The 25,404-nt window shown below is 39.2% G+C and overlaps 1 protein-coding gene across 2 annotated transcripts in view; it reads right to left on the bottom strand.

Moving 5' to 3' along the window:
- Nucleotides 1-25,404, bottom strand: part of LOC102292427 (contactin-associated protein-like 4) — a 116,414-nt gene that overhangs the window by 17,577 nt on the left and 73,433 nt on the right. For both annotated transcript variants that reach the window (XM_005918044.3, XM_042219044.1), the window contains exons 11-18: nt 18,385-18,491; nt 16,004-16,123; nt 14,365-14,565; nt 12,866-13,028; nt 11,362-11,489; nt 10,494-10,664; nt 7,173-7,391; nt 1,550-1,789 (exon numbers count right to left, since the gene is read on the bottom strand). In XM_005918044.3, coding sequence (XP_005918106.1) covers nt 1,550-1,789; nt 7,173-7,391; nt 10,494-10,664; nt 11,362-11,489; nt 12,866-13,028; nt 14,365-14,565; nt 16,004-16,123; nt 18,385-18,491 — 1,349 coding nt within the window. The remainder of the gene's footprint in view (nt 1-1,549; nt 1,790-7,172; nt 7,392-10,493; nt 10,665-11,361; nt 11,490-12,865; nt 13,029-14,364; nt 14,566-16,003; nt 16,124-18,384; nt 18,492-25,404) is intronic.

The raw sequence follows: 25,404 nt of genomic DNA, 5'->3' as shown, positions 1-25,404 counted from the left end.
TTGAAAGATTTTTAGAAAGTCTGGAGAACCTCTGATCATGAACACTTAAAAAAACTACAAAAATGTCTGGCTCATTGCAAGCGAGAAGTGAGGGATGGCTCAAGACGTTTGCACACATTTGCATGTACATGAGCAGATCATTGGATTAAATAGATCCTGTGTTGTTTTTCCTCTGATAGAAATGACAAAATGTACAATTCACATATCGAAGGTTGCCTCTCAGTTTCAATATTCAGTTGCTACTGGTTATTCAAAAACTCTTTAAGTTAACAATTTCACATAGCCTAAATAGTTTTTAACACCACAAGAATGTTCTGAAAAAATACTGGAGCAGGAAGAAAAACAAATACTAATCACCTAAAGTTTGGCTTCAACTTTAAATACAGTTGTATCTGTTCTCTATTCAACTAATGAATCAAAGCAACTAAACACACTTGTGGTACATCAGCAGGCTGAAGAGAGTAGGTGCCAGCAGCGGGAATGAAAGAGGGGTGGAGAGTCCTCTTAACCAGCTGAACTCAGTGAAATGTTTGTGCCCAGACATAGAGTTCAATGTGAAGATGCATCATTAATGCAATGAATTTACATCAAACCAAAATACTTTGAGTACTTTTTAACGAGTGTCAACTGCAGAAAAACAATTCTGTGAAACAATATAGATGAATACCTTAACCTTAACATCCACTCTGAATATTCGTATTTATTTTTATTACCATATCCATTTATTTTGAGTTTCATTATTATGATAATTCGTCCTATTATAGTTCACTTTACAAAAATAGAAAACTTTGAATGTCAGTATGTTCTACCTGACTTCACAGGGATGTAAGCACAGAGTTGATTCTCAGGCTCGAGTACTCCTCCAGCAGCAACCACAAGCTGAGACATAACCACAGCTTTAACCTTGGCTTGTAGGATATAAGAGCTTATGAAATTAAATGTAAAGCCGAGGAAAGATGTCAGACACATTAAGTGGCTCTGTGCAGCATGTGTGCTTATAACAGGTCTCCTATAGAGACGTCAAGACAGGTGGAACCATTAATGTTGCTCAGTTCAGAAGAAAACACGACCTTTTAATGGCTTCAGCTTTTGAGAATTTTGTCAACAGAATGTAAACGCTTCCTGTCACTTCCTGTTGTCTGACTTGTTGATGTTACTTTTATTTATTTATTTTGAAAACTTCCCTGTTGAGTTTTGCTGAGAAGATGAACTTTTTAACAGAACTTTTGTAAAAACTTCCAAGATGTGCCAGTTTTCTAGTTTACACCAAGTAACTCAGCAACCAATCGTTGGCAGATCTCCCTACAGTACTGCTTCTTTTGTATTTTTGCATCATCTGTGAGACATACTCGCTCTCTTCCACTCCACTACACTAAGAACTTCAAGGATTTCTACCACGTACTTCTTTATAGGTATTTGACAACGTTGCAAGTGAAATAATTTCAGGATATTTGTTGGCGCCTGTGACAATGAGCTCCTTCAGCTAAACGACATCTTTACAGCATCCAGACATTTTTAAAGTATGACTCTCGCTACACTGTGTGTGTACCTGTTTGGCAGAAGACTCCGGTGTACGCTGACAGGTTACAGTCACAGTGGAAGCCATTAGCTCTCTCCACACAGCGGCCATGGTTCTGGCAGAGCGAGCCGTAGCTGCTGCAGTGACCCGGGCAGCCGGGTTGAACGCCTGGTGTTATCTTCGCCCTCTCCTCCAGGTCCAGAGTGACGCCGTTCAGCTGCAGAGAGCGGATACAGCCGCGGAAGCCCTTCTGCCTGGATGCTGTCCCTCCTGAAATCACAAAAGTTAAGCGCCATTATCTTTACTTTCCACCCTTCTGTGTAGAGATCTTCCCGAGGGGTTGAAATGGTTATATTGCTGATATCACAAGCAATCAAGGCCAAAGTGTGCTCCCCAAGAACAATGATGCAACATCGATTTCTGTGTCTGTCTTCTTTCAGGCTCAGGCTTTGTTTTATTCTAAGTGTGCTGACAAGCCTGTATGTTTTTATTTCTCCTCCTCCTGTCATCTGTAGCAGATCCACATGTCGCCTCTGCTTCCCCAGAGGCTTCAAACTGTCAACACTATTTCTATGAAATGACACAATGATGAAAACACAATGAGGCAACAAGCTGTAGGTGGAAGGCTGATTTAAAGGTATAACTTTCATCAGTCTGTCTCTATAACATCCTTCCAGCTGCTGACTGTGTGTTTGGCAGCCTTGATGAATTACTGTCTGAACCAGTGTCTGGTTGTATGTCTTGTAGGGGGGAGCAGGAAGGCAGATTTTCTTCCCTATACTAGACTTTGCGTTGCTCATTCTTTCCACACTTACCTTACTTGCACACAAACAGTGGAGAAAAATCAAAAATGCATGTCCACTTTTGCAAACACGCATCTCATCCTTTCAAATGTGATGGCACAGCCAGAGTTCAAACCCGACAACCTCCCACTTCTGCAAAGATCGGGGCTCAATCGTTATTGTCCTCAGAGCACAGACGAGGCAAAGCTTTGCTCTGCGTGTTCAAAGCTGACAGCTTCCTATTGTTTAGCAGCAGGAGCTTTTCACACCAATAAATCAGAGCTCTGCTAGACTCCTCTCTCTCCTCTGATGTAAGCCAACAAACTGTATATGGTTGAAACAGGCAGTTTAGCCAAAGCAACACGAGTGCAGAGGTAAATATTCCCTGAAAGCTTTTCAAAATGACAGTTACTCTAAATGATTTACTAAAATACTTAATCTCTGTGTTGACAGTGATACATTATACTGATACTAGTATAAAGGGCTGGATATATTTCCTGGCGAACATTAGAGATAAAGCAATGATTTGGAGAGAAAATTTTACAGAATGAGAAACCTTTTTTTAATGAGAAATGTAAGAGCATGTAATTAAAATTATGAATGTTGTTTCAAGCATGTTTTGGGTAATTCAAAGGTAACAAGAAACTACACATGATAATTAAAACACGTGTCTGAAAAGCAAAACCATCAGAATTTGGACCCTAACAGAAACTGAAGGCGATGCTTGGTGAGATCATTCCTCAATGAATGATTAGTGAATGACTTGTGGAGCTAAAAAAGACAGATGGAGATAAACGCAAGCATCATCAGTAAGAATATAAAATAACGATTGTGCTCTTTTCACAAGATCATAGTGGCGCGTACATGCTGCAGCTGAAGCAAACAGTATGTGACCACTGGGGAGTAAGTGGGAAAGAATTAGTGGGATCAAAGCAATCATCAAAGGTTGTGTAGGTGGCTCAAAATACAAAGATCCCTCAAGCTGCTGGCTCAGGGAATGTAGTGAGGATGAATTCAAACGCTGTAGCACAGTAAGCTCTATGTGAATGATGTCAGGCTTATAAAATAAATACACTGATGCAATACAGACAGGCCAGAGACACGCCATACATTTTCAAAGCTCTAAATATTTATTACAGTGCATTTTTTTTTTTTTAACTTAATCTGTCATGGCCTGGGTCTAGGGACCCAGGGCTCAGGCATTTTCAGTGTATGTTTATGTTTATGTTTTCCGTGTGTTGTATTGGTTTGCTCTCCGTCTCTCCATGTGTCTCTGTGTGAGCTTCTGGAGGTGTGGGTTCGCTGAGGAGACTGCGAACCCGGAAGTGGTCTACTCGAGAGACAGCCGCACCTGCCGCTCGTCGTCCTCTGCCAGCTGCAACAGATTACGCTCGTCTAGGAACGGCATTTAGGACTGCAGCTGAGCTGAGGCCGACGCTGGATCCTTGAGTCAGAACTCGTCAGTACTGCCGTGAGCTTTTATGTAACCTCCGAGGAAACAGATCGCCTGCTAACCCTCTGCCTTTTGTGTTACCAGGAATTGGGAGCGGAGTACGCCTCTAAAGTCACGGTGTGGGAATTGGAGTTTTTTGGAGTCGCCACCTTTCACTTCTCATGGACATCTGCACTGTGTGGGATTCAGGGAGAATCACCACGGGACCACAGTGCTGGGATTTTGTATATAGTTGTGTGTTTTTCACCTCCTGTAAATAAATCCACTGTCCTTCACTTAGAGTCTCGCGTTTGGGCCCTGCTTTCACTGTCACTCCACGGTCTGCCATCGCAGCCCGTGACATAATCATTGGACTTCATATCACATTAGCAGTGATGCTAAATGAATGTCAGTCTTCTACGCAGTTCAAACCCTTAACAAAGCTTTCATTTCTGCATCATATCAACTGGATCCATATAGAATGCATGACTTTTTTTGATTAATGTAATAACTGGATCTTTATTCCAACCCATATCAGCTGATACGATCCTTCATATACTGTATGAAGCATCTTATTGAAGCTGCTTCAACTTGTATATACGTGTTGCTTTTCCACTGTTTTTGCTTCTGCACAAATTTGTGTTTAAGGGCAGGAAGGTCCCAAATTCATACTGTCAGGTTAACAAATATAAAGACGATTTAATTGTGGGGTAATATTTCAGCAAATCAAACTGAGATACACTAAATTTTCTATTAAGCAAGACAGATATACAGATCCTGGTCATGGCACCACTCGCAGCAAGCAAAACACAAATTTACGGACACAGCGCACCAATAAACTATAGCTTATCTATTCAAAGCAGGCAATACAACAAGTGATGTGAAATGTTCCTTGGAATGAATGGAAAAATCTTTCACTTGAAACTGCTGTGCGCAACTATTTTACACCAACAAACGGCAATAAAGAAAAATGGAAAAGCAATCCTATGGCTGACAGGAGGCAATAACATGGGCTATTAATCGAAACAATGTAATTTGCTGCCTTATAAAGCAGTGCAAGGAATAATTAAGGCTCATAAATACACTGTTCATGGAATTATGGGTATGAATTTAAAGAAGACAACTCTGTGTCTTATTAAATCATAGCTAAGTAGATGGGCTAATACATCTGTGCGGTGCACCTGATGAGACTTGATTTATTCAAAAGGCACAAAAGCATTATAAATCCAAACTATAGGGACCTGGCAGGATTATGATTTATTAAAAAGCTGTACACAGGAGTGAGTACAGCATCGTTGTGGCTAATGCTTACACAATTTCTGAGCTGATACGAATAGTTATTATACAGTCGTTTACAGATTTTGAAGAATATGGGTGGAAATTCTTCATGCCTGTTCATCAAATATAAAAAATAAATAAATAAAATCACCTTGTGAAATGACACCAACACGTTTTCATTCAAACACTCCTTCATACTTAGTGCAGTGTACTTTCCTGATAATTTGGAGGTAAACATACACGGCTTTAGGCTGCCGGTGGCGACCCGCTGGCTATTCAGAGTGGATTATCGGCTAAGCACACTGAGCAAATCAATATTCACCTCAATCTCCCTGCTGCTGCAGCTGCCGCCTTCATCCAATCTCATCAGTGTTTGGTAGTTTGTTTTCCTTCCAGTGCGCGTTTACTGATATGAAGTGACATGCATAATATTTACACAATGATAAAACCCGATAATACACAATGGATTTTCAGTTTTTTGTTGGATTTTTTGTCCCTGCAGAGCTACAAACAGACTCTGAGGTCAAACAAATAATTTCAATGGAATGAAGCGATGAAGTTGAGATAACGAGGGCTGAAGTATTGATAAAGTTTGAAGTTAAAGAATTTTAGTGAGCTGGTTGTTGATTTGCACAAACTTCTCACAAATAACTTCAGATTCATTTGTTTATTAAGAATTTGTGCACCACACTCTTTATTATGCCACTGCTCCCTGATGAATGCATATTCAGTGGTCAAAACCATCGCCTCAGCAGACTGATACTCGATAGAGCTGGCATTTAGTCAATAACAGTTTAGCACTTACATAGCTATAGAATATTTCTCTTCCTTTTCCAGCACGTTTCAGGAGACAGGACCTCCTAATTGTATTGTCTTTTAGATGTCACTGGTTTATGCTGTAGCGCTGTGAGTGACGATGTAGTAGAAGACCCAAAGAATAAATGTGCAGATGCTGCACCTTTTATATCCAATGCAGCTGAACAAACACAGGGTTCAGCAGCAACAACAGCAGATTAAGTTACTGCTGCACAATGTTTGACATCCTACATAAAACCACTTTAAGAAAACTGCTTTATACCATCTATAACATCTACACACAAATCAGACTCATGCATTGTGTCTGCAGATGCTGAAAATAAGCACCTGGATTGATTGCTGAGAAAATATTGTTTTGTTTATTTTTTATTCTGAGACGATACAGCAGTATGACTCCAATCTTTCCAGAAAGATTATCAGTGACAAATCTAACACTACTCATGTTTCCCGACTTCTGTTAAGACACATGACTTCTCTTTCATACTCAGATTTTTGTTGGTGTTGCTGAACAACTTCCTTCCCACATTTGAGTTTCTAGACAAATAATATTTAAAGCTTACTGTCCGGCGTATTGATTTTGTTTAATATTGGTTGCTCTGCTCTCTTTTTTTGTTTTTGTTTACCCTTCTCCCAGTTTCTGATCACTAGCAATATGAAGCTTTTTTTAAGGATGGATCCAGCCCAAGCATTATGCGTCTTTAATAAAGACTTTTGCAGTAATGTGCTATGGCAGTGAAGTATAAAACTGCAAGGAAACAATGTTGACTTCAAGTTTTGACAAAAATGTAACACTTTTTGTAATTTCATTCAACATATTCAGGGTTTTCTGTGCATTTGAGTGAGAAATCACAGAAATCACTGCAAACGTAGCAGTTTTCACCTTTTAATTAGGGTGCTCTTTAATTAATTTTCTTTTTCTTTTCTTTGACTCATCTGTGATACGTGGTAAATAAACATGACCTGAGACATCTGATAGCAGTCTACTCCCAAATGACTGAATCCAGATGGCTCCTGAATTTGTTAACTGTTCAGTTCCAAAAGCCTCAATAAACAAGCACTGAACTTGTCAATGTTTCATAGAATCCTGTCTAATGGGAACCTTTTTCTTTAACCCCTGAAAGGCACAAAAAAGACTAATTTGACTAAAATTTCTATAATTATAAAGCTGACAGTTACAGAGAACACTGAGATCCTGGAAGAAATGGCCTTGAATCATCCAGAACTAAGACTAATGAGGTGAAAATTTACACAAAGAAAGAGTCATGTTTATACTTAAGACATAAATCTACAAGTTACATGAAATATTCTTACTTCTTGAGGATCTGAATATTGGATCGCTACTCACCTATGAACAGCTGGCTGTTGAGCTGCAGGTGGAAGTGTCCGTCAGCTGGCGCCTCCTGTGTGGCGACAGGAAGTTCATCCAGTCGAAGCGACGCTTCCTTGACGTTCCGCTCGGCTCGGACTCGATGCCACCGGTTGTCATTCAGTGGGAAGCTCGACTCGACACGAACCTCCAACGGGCCGTTACCAACATCAAAGGAGAAAACCACCTGAGTGGAGGCTTGACAAAGGAGAATGGATAGCATGTGAGGCAAAGGGGTAGTATAAAAATTTATATTGTTTCATAGGAAATGGTTTAATTAGACAACATATTAAGTTATTCTGCTCTCTGGCTAAGCACTGTCAATAAATTGATAATAATCATGACCAAAGTAATCATTAAGATCATGCAGTTTCTTAGCTGTAGCAGTGAAGCAATTTCTTATGCTTAAAGTAACCCATTTCTAGTTTATAATCTTAAAAAAAAAAAAAGTCTGAAAATAATGAGCTCAACTTTTGTTTGAGGCAATGTCTCTTCATTGCTGTTGCTGCTGTCGAGAAAAGACTGAAGATTTCAGTCATCGCTTCTTGTAAAGACACGACGTGGCAGACCCAACATCAGCATTTAATTTATGCAAACAATGAACATTCACTGCGACTCAATTAATGGGAATTCTACATCTCTGTTGAAACCTCTATTTATTTTGACAACACAGGTGTTCCCTTGCCAAGTGCAGCTATAATCAATCCTTACACGTAGCTGCATGTTTCCACAGAGCTCCAACAGTCAGTCTAAAACCTGCCAATGGCAAGAGTGGGAATAGAGATGGGAGTTTTAACAAGCAGGTTTGACTCAAGCGTCTGGAGACAAAACAAGAAGACATCAGGGATGCAGAGCTCTACGGAATGAAGTTTAATTACTCCCCCACAACAAAAACAACAAACACCAAAGCCAACAAAGCTCCTAAAGAAGCAAACTGGGAACAGTTCTCACAGGATAACAAACAAGAGAAAGCTAATTCAGGTTGTGTACTGAATACCTGGAAGAAATAGACCACCATCTGATTGTTGAGAGCACCATGAAAAGAAACAAACAGAGTTAAACAACAGGATTGTTAGGGCAAGTCAGGCTCTTTCAGATTTCCTGCTGTGCTTCTTAGACTTAAGTTCAGCCAGTGATACTTTTAAATAATGATCTGAACAGGTGTCAAATACCAGGACATGGTGTCCCAGCAGGATGTCGTATTAATCACGCTGATCAGAAGTAATTCACTTCACCTGTCAATGGTTTGTGGCTGATTATGCAAGTAAGCTTTAAAACGTCTTTTATGTATTACGATTTATAGTCCTGCTGTATTTTCCACATCAGGCTCCTCATTATGTGTTACTGCTTTTTTTTGTTTTGTTTTAGGACTGACCAGAGGTGGGTGTCTTGCTGCAGCACACTCTGGAATGCTTGTTACGGCAAAAGCACTGAAGCAAAGGACATTTTGGGGGGCAGAAACCTGAGGCACGCTGCAAGAAACTTGAGCTGTATAGCAAGACAACAACAATATTCACTTTGGGATTTAGGAGCTGCCATGAATAATGAATGAAGCAGTTTAAGGTGTTAAGACCTCCGTGATTATTGCAAATTTCCAAAGTAAAAAAAAAAAAAATCCTTCTATAAAATAAGTCCAGTAAATCAGTAAATCAGATTCATTGCATTCTACTGTGAATTACAAAATCCCAAACATAACACAGCACTTACAGCATGCAGAGAGATATTGTTCATTTTATACCAGAATTAAATGTAGAAAAATGAAACCTTCAAGTGCAAACGTTGTAGCATTTTGCAGGTGTTTTTTGTGATACTGCTGCTTTTAAGGAGGATCTGAGTTTTCCTCAGAGATCCGGAGTCATGACTCAGGACCAGAGCCAGCGCCAGCACCAGCACCATGAGGTGCAGCCCTTCTTCAGCACCACAGACAGCGACTCTGTGCTCAACTGGCTGAATACAATTCTGCAGATACTCTGCTCTGTTCTTTTTGTCCTCTCTAACAAAGGGTAATGATTTAGGAGACCACAGATGAAGCAAGCTACCATTCTTCATGTTTTACTGGTGGAAGGTGAGGATGTATCACTATGGGAGCACAAGAGCAAGATGAAGCAGTGTCCCAGCATCCTGCAGTAACCTCATTTAGAAATTGTTCTCTATCTCCAGCTACAGTGTAACCAGGCGATCTGAGGCAGCTGGAAACAGAGCAGCAGTATTCAGAGCTGGAACAACCACGCTGACTATGATTTCCCCGAGGAGAGATGCTGTTGGTTAGCTACCCCGTATTAGATTTCTACGTGTGTCTCTTAAATCCCATTTCTTATACAACTTCCTTTAAAATGCATACACAACATGAGGTCGGCAACAAGCTCTACACGTGAGGTTAAAGAAACCCCAAAAGTACCTACAGATTAGTCTAACAGCTGATTCAAGCCTGTCCAAATGACACACGCATTGAAAGCCATAATCGTATAAAGAAAAGGAGACCTTGTTGAGTAATACAGCTATTCTAAACTGCACAATCTGTGGTAGGCGGTAAGCATACATCCAACACTAAGGAACAATTCCATGGCACCCATAAACTAAATCATACTGTGCTGGTTATTACTGTCATAATATAAATGGCCAACAGTGGTGACCATAAATGTGTGCATTGCATAAGAGACAAGAATTAATGGAGGGTGAGGGTGAAAATGCCCCCGAGAGTTCATAAAACAACTGTAAAATTAAAAGCAATGGTGCACAAAAAAAACCCAAAAAAGAATTGCAGGGGTAATTATGAGTTCCCTTTTACGGGTTTAGTCTTATTCACATTTATGTTGTGTGGTGAATGCAGTGCCGTGGGTCGGCATTTATCATCAGTGTAGGTGTACGACTGTGAAATGCATTCAACTGCGGCCTGTGGGGGAAGAAAATTTGATCATAAAATAACAAATAATGCAGCTTAAAGCATAATAAAGTACTGGAAACACAAAAGCAGCACCGAAAGAAAATGCTAAAGAAATCAGTCTTTTGATGAAAAAACGAAACAAGAATGAAGAGTTCAATGTTGTCACCCTCTTCTGTAGGACCCACAGACTATTTCAAACACTTTGCTCCTAACACAGAAAAATAACAAGGACACGAGCATTTGGTAAGATCCACAAATAGAAATAAAAGATTTAGAACTATGGCACGCAAATATTTTGATACATAAAAATAAAAACTTGTGCTTTCATACTGTAAAAAAAAAAAGAAAAAGAAAACTCCACTCCTTTTATTTGTGTTTGATTTGGACTCTGTGTTTAGCCTCCAGCTCTTACTCACAGCTCAGTTCAATCCGGATGAAGTCTTTGATGCCCAGGTTTTCCAGAAATACACCGGAGGAGGCCATGGTTTTAAACAGGAAGGAGATATCTGCGCTCAGCTCTCCGTGGAAAGTAGGAAAGTGGAGGTACGATGTCTCCTTGTCGAAAAACGCAGCATTCCAAAAATTCCCTAAAACAATATATAAATAAACAAAAGTCACCTTCAGCATTCAGAAGTCACATCAAAAGAACACAAACCAACCTGTTAAATTATCTTAAGCTAATTGTAAATCTCACATTTGAACTGGAACATGTAATTTAAGAACACCAGAGAACATTTTAATAGTGCAAAGAGAGAATGATGTTCAATTTCACTGCACTTTTATTGAAACAATACTTAAATTGAGTTTGACATGATATAAAGGTAAAAGAATGTGAGTTAACACAGTTATCACTAAGCTTTTCTGTAACATGCTCCAGCTTAATCCTAAACCATGGACAGTATCTCCCATCTAGACTAGCTTTGCATGATAATTAAAAATAAGCTCTGTAGAATGCAGCCCCTCAGTACATCCTCCTTATTTACCCGAAACAACCTGATTTGCTCCCTACCTTTAAGCCATCTTTCTTCAGACTGGCTGGCCCTCATAAAAAGACATTATCTTTTGAAATATTGGCCATGTTTAATTTTAGTATCCGCCAAGTAAACGGTGCTTAACAAATTTATCAGATCACCTGATAAGGTTTATGGCACAGCTGCCCTAAATTAAACAATCTCTTCAATCGAAATGATTGACGATAAAATGAGAGAATAAAGACAAAGTAATACGAGTTTTCATAAATTAAATGTAGGCAAATGGGTAACCAAAACCCATAGGGGGTCTTACGATCGCCGTGACACTGCAGTGGTCCCACCCTGTACACAGCCTCTGATCCTGGCCTCTGTATGTCACCCAACACCAGAGACCTGACAGGTAGGCTCTCCTTATGGGTGAGCAGGCCTGAGTCTTCAGTCCTGGAGAAAAAAAATGCATATGAACAAAACATGAGGGGCAGTAGAAAAATCAGGATTAATGTAATAAAAAAGGTGTGAAGACAATAAACAAATACAGGATGACAAACCGTAATCTACATTCACTTAGTATTTATTTATAGATTTATTGGTTTGTGTGTTTTAATGTTACATCTCTCTTGCAATAAGATTACATGATGTGACGGTCTGACGCAAACATTGCAGAGTGTAGGTGCAATCTCTTGGGGACCTATTTATTTCAAAACCAATTTATAGCCCTCCTGCCAGTCAAAACTTTATCCTTGGCAGTTATCCTAACAGCTAGCCCCAAATGAAGAAATCCCCTGTCCATTTATGCTCACATTTTGCTTCCTGCACTTTGGATAATCTGCTGGTTATCCTGCTTCCTCTAGAAATTTGAGTAAAGAAATACATCTGGGACTCAGAGTGGAAAAGCAAAGACAGCACTTTGGGAATCTGATGAAATATTGAGGGGCAGAAGTAACAGCTCCGGTCGGTAAAAATAGAGTTAGATTTGCACAAACAGCTTGGACTGGGAAATGATGGAAGGAAGTGAAGCATGGCAGGATTGGTTACAACAGGAGGAAAGGTTAGAGCTGTTTTTGTTTCTTCCGCTGCTCCATTTATCCCAGCTGATTTAGTGTTTGCTAAACCACCAAAGTTACAAGTCAGGCGGGGCAAGTCAATCATGTTTCATATCCTGAATAAGAGGTTAAAGTTGGAGACATGCACTGTGTGTGTGTATTTCCTGTAATTACTTACTTCAGCCAAGCTGTCTTTGACTTTTTTCATTTTCACCACTCGTCTTGTTGCAGACAGAATGCTTTATGGCTGCTTTTCAGTTGTCAATGGACCTTTTTTTCCTCCACTAATTTTTAACCACATATATTCACCAGGAGCAGAAACAGATGTTTCTTTTTGGCGAATAAAGAGTTGTTACTTTTTTAAATCAGTTTTCTATTTTCTAATAAAATAATTTCTGTAAAATTTTTACTGTCATTTAAAATAAATGAACAATTTTTATTGCATTTGACAGATCTAAGCACACTCAACTGCTTTACCCATTAAAAATGAAGTAGACTGATATGAGCTATTATCTGACGTAGAAGGGCACTCTAAGAGAAGAGGGTGGCCTCTGTATTTTTTGTAAACAAATGCATATACAGTATCATGGTCTTTTGTTATTCTCTTGGATTTATTTGTGTTTTTCATTTTTCCTGTGTAATTATTACACAGTGCTTACTGGACCGTGGAATAAGGCCTGGCATCACTGATATTCACTTCAAATTAACTAAAAATGACGGCTCATAGTAGATGCATATGTAGAGAAAAATGTGTGTATTCATTAAGGTCAGTACCACTCCATGCGGTCAGCATCACAGTTGCAGTAGTGTTGTAGATCGACACAGTCGCCCTCCAGACCGCAGGCACACTGCTGGCTGCCCGGTTGAGCTCCACCCCAATAAGTCTGAACTCGACCTGCACCCGGTCCGCCGAACCACCAGCTGAGTGGAGAGCCCTCTGACACACAAATGTACACCAAAACCAACGTGAACAACTTCTGATAAGTCAGCTTCATAAATCAGAGTTTTATCTTGAGGGGATATTGTGCTATGAAAAGCTGAAGCTGCAAATATTTAAATTTCCTAAATGTGTGCAACTTAAATTACAGTCAGACATGCAGTAACCTATACATTAGTAGTAGAAACCTGCCAAGTAAAGTCTAAAATGAGAAAAAAATACAGCAAAAGTGAAACCACCTAATCTAAATTGTGTGTTTTCTGTGTGCTTGAGGTCATTAAAATTGTCTAATATGCGTGTAATACAAAAAAACTGTATTCATTTCTTTTTTAAAAATACATTACGACTTCTCTCCACTATACCGTGTACATAAATACTACCTAGATAAGCTTGCTCACTGTCGCTCTCACATCACGTACTGCTCTTATCTTGCGATGCTGATGTAGAGAGTGACCTTTTTATTGTAAGTCACTTACAACAAAACTTTTAACTAAATGCCAGAGGGACATAACACAACACCGCCACTCACTTAATTCTTGCAGTTCTCTTTCCTCATTTCATGCCCCGTTTTCCCTGAACAGTGTTTTCTAGCTAGATGTCTTCCCTGCCCCCAGACAGGCGATGGACAGAGGATTATAAATGCATAATGAGTACCAAAAGAGCTAATACTGAGCACGCAGTGCTCCACTGCACTTTTTCTCTGTATGCTGCTTGGTTACCAAAAGGATTAAAGATAAATGTTGGCTGACAAACATGAATGATTTCCAGTTAGATATAAAGGCTGTTCTTTGTAGTTTAGCTCAGTCTAAATGGCTGTGTTTGGGTCAATTAAAGAGTTGCAGGACCGTGAAAAAACATCGAAAAGAAAAACGCAGACAAAATAATTGGGCTTAATTCTCGAATCTAAAAGAAGGAGACATGTAAACACAATCCATTAGTCTGACTCACTGGTAAACAGGAAGAAAATCCTGATGCTGATTAAGTTTGCAGCAATGAGCATAGCAATCATTTTGTTTTCTCTAGTGGAGCGGGGAAGACGTGTGGAGCCGCGGGGTGTTTGATTGCTTTCTTGAGAGCTTTGTTTTTGTACAAAATGATATATGCCTCTTATAACTTAAAAAAAATGATTCAGTGAGTCACTGCTTGAATATTTTACTATCCTAAAGATGATTATTTGCTTTGCTGTCATTTTCTGTGAGTAAATCATTTTTTGCTCTTGGTGGTAAACAAATCTAAAAAGGCAAAGTCAGCACACGTTCACATTTTTGTACTTCTTCTCGTTTCATCAGCTGAGCAGTTGCATTGCTTTTGTTTTTTTTTTAAACAGGGGTCTCACCTGGGGTGTTGAGGAGACGGGACATTTTGCAGTGATAAGACAGTTCCTGTTCACAGTGCTCCGACTGCTTAATAACGGCCAACAGCTGCTCTTCCTCAGACGAGTAGTCAAAGTGGATTGAATACTGGTTTACGCCTGTAAATGGTCGGAGTCTGGTCAGTTCTGTGTTGTTGTGCTGGATCACCATCCATGTGTTCTCCTCTGCAGACAGAGATATCCAGGCATGATTGATGCCAATTACACCACAAGGTGAAAGAGAATTAAAATAAAGGAAACTTTTTCCTCCATTTCTTGTCCTCTTTTAGGTTCAAAGAGTGGCTTTTTTAAAACAAGCTTTATTTAACCAAGGTAATCCAAAAGACATAAACAACAGGGACACAGTATGAATCAAAAAAGAACAAGCTGAGGTCGGGCACAGTGGAAACACCAGGTTAACAAGGCGTAGCTTAAAATAATTAAGTTGATAACAAATAAGAAAAAATAAGGAAGTAACTAAATGGAGAATCACAGAGACGAGATGAAAAAAGGCACTAGACTAAAGCACAAAGAAACTTTCTCACAAAGAAAGTAACAAAAGTCTAGAAACAGTACAAAAACCAAAACCATCCTTCATCCGCTTTATCCGGGGCCGGGTCACGGGGGCAGCAGCCTAAGCAGAGAAGCCCAGACCTCCCTCTCCCCAGCCACCTCCTCCAGCTTATCCGGGGGGAACACCAAGGCGTTCCCAGGCCAGCCGAGAGATATAATCTCTCCAGCGTGTCCTGGGTCTGCCCCGAGGCCTCCTCCCGGTGGGACATGCCCGGAACACCTCACCCAATAGGCACCCAGGAGGCATCCTTGTCAGATGCCCGAACCACCTCAGCTGGCTCCTTTTGATGTGGAGGAGCAGCAGCTCTACTCTGAGCCCCTCCCGGATGGCTAAACTTCTCACCCTATCTCTAAGGGAGAGGCCAGCCACCATTCGGAGGAAGCTCATTTCCGCCGCTTGTATCCGCAATCTCGCTCTTTCAGTCACTACCCACAGCTCGTGGCCATAGGTGAGGGTAGGGACGTAGATTGACCGGTAAATTAAGAGCTTTGCCTTTACACTCAGCTCTCTCTTCACCATATATCTATATATCTCACACTAGGAACTGCAGTCAGTGTCTGTTACGAGGAATCCCAGCCCCACTGAAAGCCAAAGCCCCACTCACGGCACTTGAGTCTGACTTCTCAAATGCTAATATAGATGAATGTGAACATCTATTCTAGCTTGGCTGTTTGTATATGTTTGTAATGTTCAGTTTCCACCTTCTTCTACACTAAAAATCACTAAATACGTTTTTCTGTAGTTAAATAAAAAGCATGGAATTAAATTAAAGTTATTTAAACCATATCAATAGATGGATAGAGACTAGGAGTCTAGACAGAAAAAGTGCTGATAGAGACTGACTGGAATATCTATATAATAATGAACAAGAAAAAGTTCTGTAGTATCATAATAGAAATAATACAAACATCAGAAAAAAGGCAAGGGGGTGCATAAGGTGCATTAAAAACAGTTGAGTGTCATTATTTATGTGCAATTATGTAAATGTTAATACAAGCAAATGTTGACTGTTGATGGTAGTAAAGGGGGCTGTAAGTGTGGTTGTGTCACCTGTCATGTTGCAGTAGACCAGCTGCGGTTTGATTGGTCCGCTGCCGTCCACGTCGATATAAAAATGTCCCGATGTGTTGCCATTGTGTTTGTATGCCTCACAGGACTGTTCATACACAGCTGGAAGGAAAATAATGAGATCAACAACGTCAACATGCTGGCCCATGGGAGCTGCCAGGGGATGGAGATCAAAACTATGGAGGATTAGGGGGTTCTGCTTCATACGTACGTATTGCCACTGAATCAATGTCATATGATCAGAGTGAAGAAAATAATCAGAGGTTCTCATGAACTAAAGTTATATCCAGCCGGAGACGATGGTAATGACTAGTGGGAATACACAGTGAATAAATAAACTTCTGCTCCGTCTCCTTCTTTTTATGCTTGAGCCCATAAAGCAACACCCATATCTAAACACTTCACCTGTTTATCTCTTTTCCTCAACTCAAAGAAAATACTTTTATTTGTCAGGATTAAAAAAGGCTTACACAAAAATCTCTTTACAAGTCTTGAGGATCTAACTTGAGATAACTGGCACAGAACTAGAAGCAGGGATCACCTTATGTACATAAATGTATGTATTGATTCAGTATTTGGCAGTGTAGCATCATCGCCCTCTTTCCTTTTAATCATGCACCATCAAAAAGTGAGAAGTTTCCTGGACAGGGATCCCAGGAAGCTCTTAAATCTAAAACGCCGCTTAGTTGTCCAAAGAAAAACTCTTTGTTCTGTCACAAGTACCAATTTGCATCACCACCACCAACAAAGGGAAAAATCCATGTCACTGTAATTGTAGCACCCTCAGAATCACGAGTTTTGTAAACACTGGAGCTGGAGCTACCAGCTCGACAGGTCATTTGATGCTGCTTTAAAACCCCTCACGTGAACGATGGGGAGCAAGATGAGACTATTATGTAGATGAAAGCAGCACAACGCACTATTAAGGGTGATCTGTCTTTCAATAAATAATACTGTCATAAAACAATAAAAAGGGAAGAAAAATGAACTGCCTGCAAGTTTTCAGTTATTATACTGTGAAGACATCCCGTTACATTATGTACAAGGTAATTAATTATCGGAATTAAATGTTCTTTTTCTCTTACAATTTTTCTTCCAGCTTAATTTAATTAAAGCAAAGTTTCATCTGTCAAAACTATCGCACTGTCTTTTCATTAATATGAAAAATGCTTTTGGTTTTGACGAAATGGGAGACTAATTATGCCACGTCAAGGCGGCGTTAACGGGGTTGTCACATTTGTGATTTGTGACAACTTGATTTTTTTTTTTACTTTGTCTTTTGTTTGTTGTTTTTTTGTTTTATTTCAAACATGTAAATATATAATAATAAATCACCTGCCATATTTTACACAATCAAAGAGTCCAAAACATTAGGACATTTTGCTTAATAACTAGTTTAACACTAGGCTAAAAGGATGTGCTTCACGTCTCAGACTGAAAGTTTGGACCTTGTTTTTCACCTTTGGCCAAGACTCCCACAAATTGTATTACATGATAAGGTATAGGTAATGCAACAAGATGAAAGGAAACTAAAACAGTGTCGGATTAGGAACAGGTTAAAAAAAAAGTGGTTATGATGGATAAAAGCATTAATCACATTTGTTCAACCTCAAGGATGCACACACTCACGTCTTCTGATGAGTAACATGTATTTTTGAATAACTTTATTTAGAAAAGCAAAAGACTCTCATTTTAGAAGGTGAAAACTATGCATCAAGTCAGAAGTTCACAGTGTGATTAAAAACTAAAAGTATATGTACAGTAGCGAAGCATAAATATGATGACTAAATCCTGAAGCCATGTTTACTTTTAATAGGTTTATTGGTTTCTTATGGTTATTATCTGTTGAGGTGAACTAAACACAAAGAAAGCAGGGAAGCTAGTTAAATTCCTCAGCAGGGGAGTACTGGACGGCACCGGGTAGAGCGGTTACTATTGCCAAAGGTCCCACGTGTCCTTTTTCTTGTGTGTCCATGTTCTCCTTGTGCCTGTGAGTTCTCTGATTGTATTCCTTCCACAGCATACAAAACATGCTCATTAGGTTAACTGGTGATTCTAAGTTGACTGCAGGCATGAATGTATGCATTTTTATGTATTTTTCATGCAACAGACTAGCAGCCTGTTGCTGGGACAGGATCCTGGATAGGTTTTCCCTATCCATCTATACATGGATGGCATACTGGAGTACGGTTTTCAGGATGATCTATAAGTGAGACCTTTGTATCATACATAGATTTGCCCGAGATACAGTTTTGAATCAAAAATGAATGCTGTAAAATAAAGATTTATAAAGCTATTCTTTTAAATTTTACAAATTCTATTTGTGGCTGTTATGACTTAAATCTGCTTGAAAGGTGACTCACAGCTGTGGCAGGTCGCTCCACTGTAGCCACTGTCAGAGCAGTTGCAGTGAAAGACAGTCCAGGACTGACTGCAGGGACCGCCGTGTTCACAAGGACTGGGAGAACACCTGAAACACACCGAGGGAGAGAAAAGTTGAGAAGATTATGAAATGGCACCCTGCTGGATGTTTGTGTGGGAGACAGTTGAATGTCTCTAAGGTCACAAAGCAAAAAAAAAAAAAATGTATACATTGTTATATATACATACATACTGTGACAGCAGATTTGAAAACATCCATTTGTTTTTTGGCAGCTTGAACACTAGGAACCAATTTTAACTGCTAAAAACCTTTCAAATGGGACAAAAGCAGTTGATGCCAAAACATACCTTTCATCTGTTATTGTCAAGTGCATCCAACTTTGTTTTGTTTGAAACAGCTGCTGAAGCATCTTTTATGTTTTAGCCAAGTCACTTATCGTACAATGAGCGAGCAGACTCGAGCTATTTATGAACACTTTGACGGGAAAACCGACTGCCAGGATCAACTCTTTGACCTTTTGGAATTACTTAATGGTGCAGATGATACTAGATAATTATGATTGGCCAAAATGCTTTCAAACTCTCAGTATACTCAGTGTACTCTCAAAGCACTTGAAATTATTTTCACAATGACTCTGTTATATAAAGCTCTTTCATTAAATGGACAGAAAGCATTTCAAATGTTTACTCAAGCATGTCACTCACTTCATGGTCAAATGTGTGTAGGAGGGTCAGGAAAAAAATGCAGAAAATATTTCACTTCGAATATTTGCAAGAGGTTCTATTTTCCATTTGGGTAACTTATTGTGGGAGGCTGATGAAGTGGGGGAAAAATAATCCGGTGTACAACATCTTTTGTAACATTGTGAAACAATTCAGCTGAAAGCTCATTTAGTAAAAGACAAAATATCATTTCTTTGCTTTTCACATACTTTCCTTCTGAGAGAAAGCATGCGCAACTGAGTTTAATATTTCTTTCCATAGGTTACAACTGGTTTTATAGGAACTGACAGTTATATAGACCTTTTCTAGTAACATATAACATTCAAAACACTTTACCCTTAAAGCTATATTCACCAATTAACACACCCTTGTATGCATCAGTGCAATTTGGGGTGCAGTGTTTTGACTGAGGATAGTATGCATGCAGGATGGATGAGCCAGGAGTCAACTCTCTGACCTTCCAATTAGAAGAAAACAAGCTCTATCTCTTGAGCCATAACTGCCAAAAATCCTTTAATTCAATCTGCATCCTTAATTTTGCAAAAATAAGTCAAGGCTGGGAAAACATTTCCTCCCAAAAAGTCGAAAAGCAGATACTTTTCTTTCAGACAGATTTTTGTGATTTGGTTACTAAACATGTGTTGACAAGACTATAGTAAGTCCAGCGATGCAGACACTATACTGCTATACTGTGGTAAAGAGGTAATCATTAAGGCATAGCTGGCCCATACACATTCCTTCCCTTACCTACAGTATGGCCACAACTTTGGGTAGAACAAATAAGCTCACAGTGTCAGGGGTTCATGTAGTCTGATCCTTAGGATCCGAATACATGCTGCATTACATTAAATGGAGCCAAATGAGGTGGTTTGAGCATTTAACTAGGATCCCTTTTGGATGCATCTTTGCTGAAGAGTTTCACAGCTGGCTTGAGAAACACCTTAGTGTTCTTCTGAAGGAAATGTAGGTGGTAGCTGGAGAGAGGTGAGTGCTGCCCACAGAAATGACTTTGGACAGAGGGTGATTGTACAAGTGTGTGCATACATACATGCATACACTTGCTTTTTTTTTTTTTTTACACAAATAATAAAAGAAACCCCAAAATAAATATTGTAACTACATAAAATCTCAATTGTCCCAAGGGATTCAGCTCCACCATCTTGAACTGCAGCTGTTAATGTGCATATATGAGCTCAGCACCATCTGAGGCAGCTTCTGGTTGGAGGGGCCCTCCAGGTTGCAGCAGATCTACAGAGCAGAGCAAGCAAGCATACCTGTGTGAGGTGGGTGTGAGAAATGCTAACAAATTTTGTTTAAAAAAAATTTAAGCATAAAAACAACAAAATGAAAAAGAAAAAAAGTGTTCAGCCTTTAAAAGAAAGATAAATAACCAAGCCTGGTCAGGTCTTTAATGTTTTGCTTTATCGTGCTTTTGCTGTGGCTGCTCCAAAGTTGTGGAATGATCTGCGCTTGCACGTTAGACAGGCCTCTTCTCTTTCTGAGTTTAAAACTCTTCTTAAAACATATTTATTGGCTGAAGCCTTTGTTTAAGGGGGTTGACTCAATTTTGTTTTAACATGTTTTATTTTAGTTTAGTTGCTTATGCTATTTGCATATGTACAGCACTTGTGAACTCTGGTTTTATGTTAAAGTGCTTTATAAATAACGATGGTATGGTATGGTATGTGGATTTGCACAATTATAATAATTGCACAAATCACTCAAAAGGAAAAATATTCTCTCAGTTGTGTTAGTTTTTTCTTTTTTTTCTAATAAACACTCAGCTCCACTCTGACTGGGATAATATATAAAGACATCACGTGCACAACTTTGGGTAGAACAAATAAGCTCTCAGGGATCAGGGGTCCATGTATGCAACAATATAGATAGAATGACACAAATGTTGGAACAAGGGGCGGATTTTTCATATAACTAAAGATAAAAAAAAAAAAAAAACCATGTAGATGCAGATTGCTGCATCTACATGGAAATTTTTGTTAATGAAGTTTATTTTTGAAGATGTGGGATTAAACATGATGATCATGAAGGTGGTGACAGAGATGAAGACTTAGATGAAATGGAAAAAGTACAGGAAGAAAGAAAGCACAATTTAACTTCTACCCTTCCTAACTGAAATATCCCAAGCATCATTTGGCACTCTTCAAAGAACAGAAAAAAGAATGCAGACACAAAACATCCTCTACTCCCCCAGTGCACACACAGGCACATGCCTACCCTGCACATATATTATGACATAACAGCCTCTGGCAAACACTTTCTACACTGAAATGCACTGTCACAGACAGATAATTGCAGATAGATGACCAACAAAGTTGTCTACAGACTGCAAACAACCTTATTTAAAACACTTCCATCCTCTGCATTCATACTTAGCCCTAAGGCATTCAGGGATTGTCTTTACTCAGTGAATCAGGGTCCAGGAGCCCACTACCTCACAGAGCCTCGTGAGCCACATGACCATTTTAACATACCAAAATCAAACTCCACAGAGATTCCCATCTTTTCTCAGACTGTGTTTTTATTGGCGGTCAATAAAAACTTTACAATGTGTTTCAACCAATTCTTGTTTTTAGTCTGGCCCAAAATATGTTTTGCCAGTACTCAGTAAAATGCCTATTTACTAAAGACAGGGATTATTTTTCACTCAATCCAAGTATTTTCACTTATAATGAGAAAAAGAAGAATTTACTGAAAGCCTCGGAATCTCATCTCTGCTTTTTGTGGATGATGTGATTCTGTTGGCTTCATCAGCTGGTGACCTCTAGTATGCACTGAAGCAGTTCACAGCTGAGTGTGAAGCGGCAGGTATAAGAGGTATCTCCAAGTATCTCTGAGTCTGAGGCCTTGGTTCTCAGCCTGAAAAGGGTGGAGTGCCCACTCTGGGACAGGGATGAGTTGCCCTCATTGAAGAAAGATATTGGGAGCAGGGCATTTACAGACAGATTGGGCTGCATATCCAGTGATGCCAATGCTGTACTGGTCTGTTGTGATGAACAGAAAGCTGAGCATAAAAGCAAAGCTGTCATTTTACCAGTCCATCTATGTCCTTACCCTCACCTCACCTGGTCATGACGTCTGTGTAGTGACTGAAAAAATAAGACTGTGGAAACAAGAAATTAACTTTCTCTAAAGGCCTCTCCCTTAGAGATTGGGTGAGAACTTCAGTCACACATGAGGGACTTGGAGTAAAGCCACTACTCCTCCACATTCAAACGGAGCCAGCTGAGCTGATTCTGGCACCTGGCTAGAATGCCTCCTGGATGCCTCCTGGGTGAGGTGCTCCAGGCATGTCCCACCGGGAGGAGGCCCCAGGGTGGACCCAGGACACATGGCAGAGATTGCTTCTTCTGGCTGGCCTGAGAACGCTTTGGTGTTCTCCCGGATGAGCTGGAGAGGGAGGTTTGGGCTTCTCTGTTCAGGCTGCTGCCCCCATGACCATGTAAGAAAACGATTAATGTATACACAGCAAATCGCTCTAATATACAATATTTTCCACAATATTAAAAATACTTAGAGGAGAAGTTTACAGTATATTGATCATTTCATTGCAAAGCTAACACTCCCTGGTTTCACTATAACTATCATCACTATGATAATGAAACACACAAGTGCCCTGAAGAAGCACACCATATCTCCTTTCTTATGTGTTAAGCTGAAATTAGCTGGCAGCTTTGGTTTAAAAAAGGTCTTCAGTTGATGTTGAGCTCTTTATGGGCTTTCGTTCCTTTGTACTATTAATAAAGCACTTCCTCACACCTTCCTTAAAATAGTATTATTAGCCACAGCAAACAGCTTTGCTGCTGGCAGAGCTGTTTGCTTTTGACACCAAAACGCACACACATACAATAACACACAGAGTATACAGTAATAACCTGCTCTGAAGTATGACCACCACATTAAAGCCGTGTTGCCGAGTCCATTTTCCACCTGACTTTACAGTACGATATATCCCACGAGGCCAAAATTCAATCAGCAGGATTACAGTGAGGGAACATATGGTTGATTATTTTCTCCTGTCTTTATTGGAAAACAGATTTTGTTTATAGTTTTGTTCCAGTGAGCAGTCAGATCTGTGGAAGAACTGTATTCTACTGAATAATAATGATAATAATAATAACAATAATACAGGAACAGCACAACATTTAATTAAAATCATCCAAGCAGACGCTCCTTATCTGGCAAGGGTGTGTGGTTTGTACAATATTTGTGGGTAAGCTTTACATTCAGTTCACTGTATTTGCAGGAGGAGTGTTTGTGCTTCTGTGTGTGTGAGCATGTGTGTGTTTGTTCCTGTTCCCTAGAGGCTTTTATAATTGTTGTAATTGTCTCATTAATTGTACTGCTATTTGGTGTGCCAACAAAACAATAAATGAGTGGTTCTGCTTTCCCTCCTTCCCTCCCTCATCTGAGTCTCTCCTCCTCCGAGGCCCCAACTCTGAATCTAAACTGTCACTGATGACATAAAGCACATGCTTGCACGTAATTGTATCATCTTTCCATCAATTATTGAAAATATGTATCATGAGGTGCAAAATAGCTCTCGGTTCAGTTCTTTTCAGTTTAACTCAAAGTTGCATTAGCCTCGTAATAGGTAATAAATATTCTGATTCTGGTAGTTCATCTCAGCGCTGCAGAAATTTATGGCATCTTTTAGCTCATTATTCTTCCTTAATGTTAGTTCATTCTCAGTGTTCTCATCAGCATTGTTTTAATTACAAGCAGCTTAAACTGAATGGAAATTATCTGTTTTTATTGCTCCCATTCATATTGAACTCAAAGGAAAATTTCAACATATCTTAGGAAATCAAAGGATATCTTATTGTTGTGTACCCACAATAAGATATCCTAGATAGCATGTGAAACTGGTTGACTGATAATGTTAACATGTAAATTATTTGCTAATTTCAATTTTGGGGCCATTTGCTTGGAGTCAGTGTCAGTGGGAGAAGCTTTCACATCTTCCCTGAGATGACGCAAATGACATGTAGTTCATGTAACTCGACATTTTTTACCCGCACTGCATTAATTGCATGGCTCAAGCAAGGATCAAAAAACTAAAAGTGGGAAGAAAGCCAGAAACAACCTATTCTGGACAGAAGAACAGTAATGCATTCCATAACCGATGGCATTAACAGCATGCTAATTTCAAATGTAAAAATCCACTTATAGGTACACTACTTAATTTTAATCTCTAAACAGTTTTATATGTAATATAGTTCACTAAAAACAGCTTTAGGCGTGACCTTGATTAAAAAAGAACTTTTTCACATGAGGAGTTTCTGTAAAGTAGATATTATCGCTGGGGTGTCATAATTGACTGGTTAGATGGATCTAATAATGGATGTGTATCAGCAAGCTGTTGGTCATATATTGAACTTGATTGGTCCACTGCCTAAATTAGTTTAAAGCTCAAGAAAAAAAATTATATTGGCAAGGAAAAAAAATGTCACAGCACCTATTTTACATCACTGGTTTCCACCGATCATTTCCTCTTAATAACTGTGTGAGTGTGAGTGCTTGCTTGGGATTGCTTGTATGACTTCTGAATGGAGAAATGTCTCCTTCTAAGCAATAAAAAACAATAAAAATATTAAAAATATATCTAAAAAACAGTCTTCCATACCATTGTGTTTCTTATTTGACACAACATGACTGGAAGCTTTTTTTTTTTTAGCTTTCCGTCTACGTAATCTATAATTATAATATAAATATATGATTTTAGCAAGCCCCCTTTTTTTAAAATAAGAAATTGCTTATTATATTTCGTGACAACAGCTGCAACCCTGCTAAATGCCATCACATTCTTATTATGCTGTATGAAGTAAATGCCTTAAATTGTTTGCCTTTTATATATTGCATTACTTGCACTAAACTATTATAACTGTTTGCGTTTTCAGCAGATGACACCTGTTGTCACTAGGATGGCCAAGTGATTTAGGTATCGCACTGTTATGAACGCTTCTTCTTGTGGCTCTCGGTCTCACGCCTGGTACAGTAAAGGCCATAAACTAAAGTTCCACTTGATAAATGGTCCTGTCACGTTACTGTAATAGAGAGTTCTGCTTGACAAAGCATGTATGAAGTTCAGTGGGGGCTTTTTTTCAATTAAATTATAAAGAGATGAAACAAGTGGTCTTACAACCTCTGGCAAAATTACAGAATCACCACATGTGGAAGATGTTCATTTAGATTTCTTACTTTGAAGGAAATAAACTAATGACATAGCTGATCATCTATGTATGTATGTATGTATATAT

This window comes from Haplochromis burtoni, unplaced genomic scaffold (genome assembly GCF_018398535.1).
Source record: "Haplochromis burtoni strain Fernald_Lab_line unplaced genomic scaffold, NCSU_Asbu1 Contig_27, whole genome shotgun sequence".
In the NCBI taxonomy this organism is placed as follows: domain Eukaryota; kingdom Metazoa; phylum Chordata; class Actinopteri; order Cichliformes; family Cichlidae; genus Haplochromis; species Haplochromis burtoni.
Note: the sequence above shows the minus strand (reverse complement) of the source record. Positions and strands in the feature narration are given on the sequence as shown.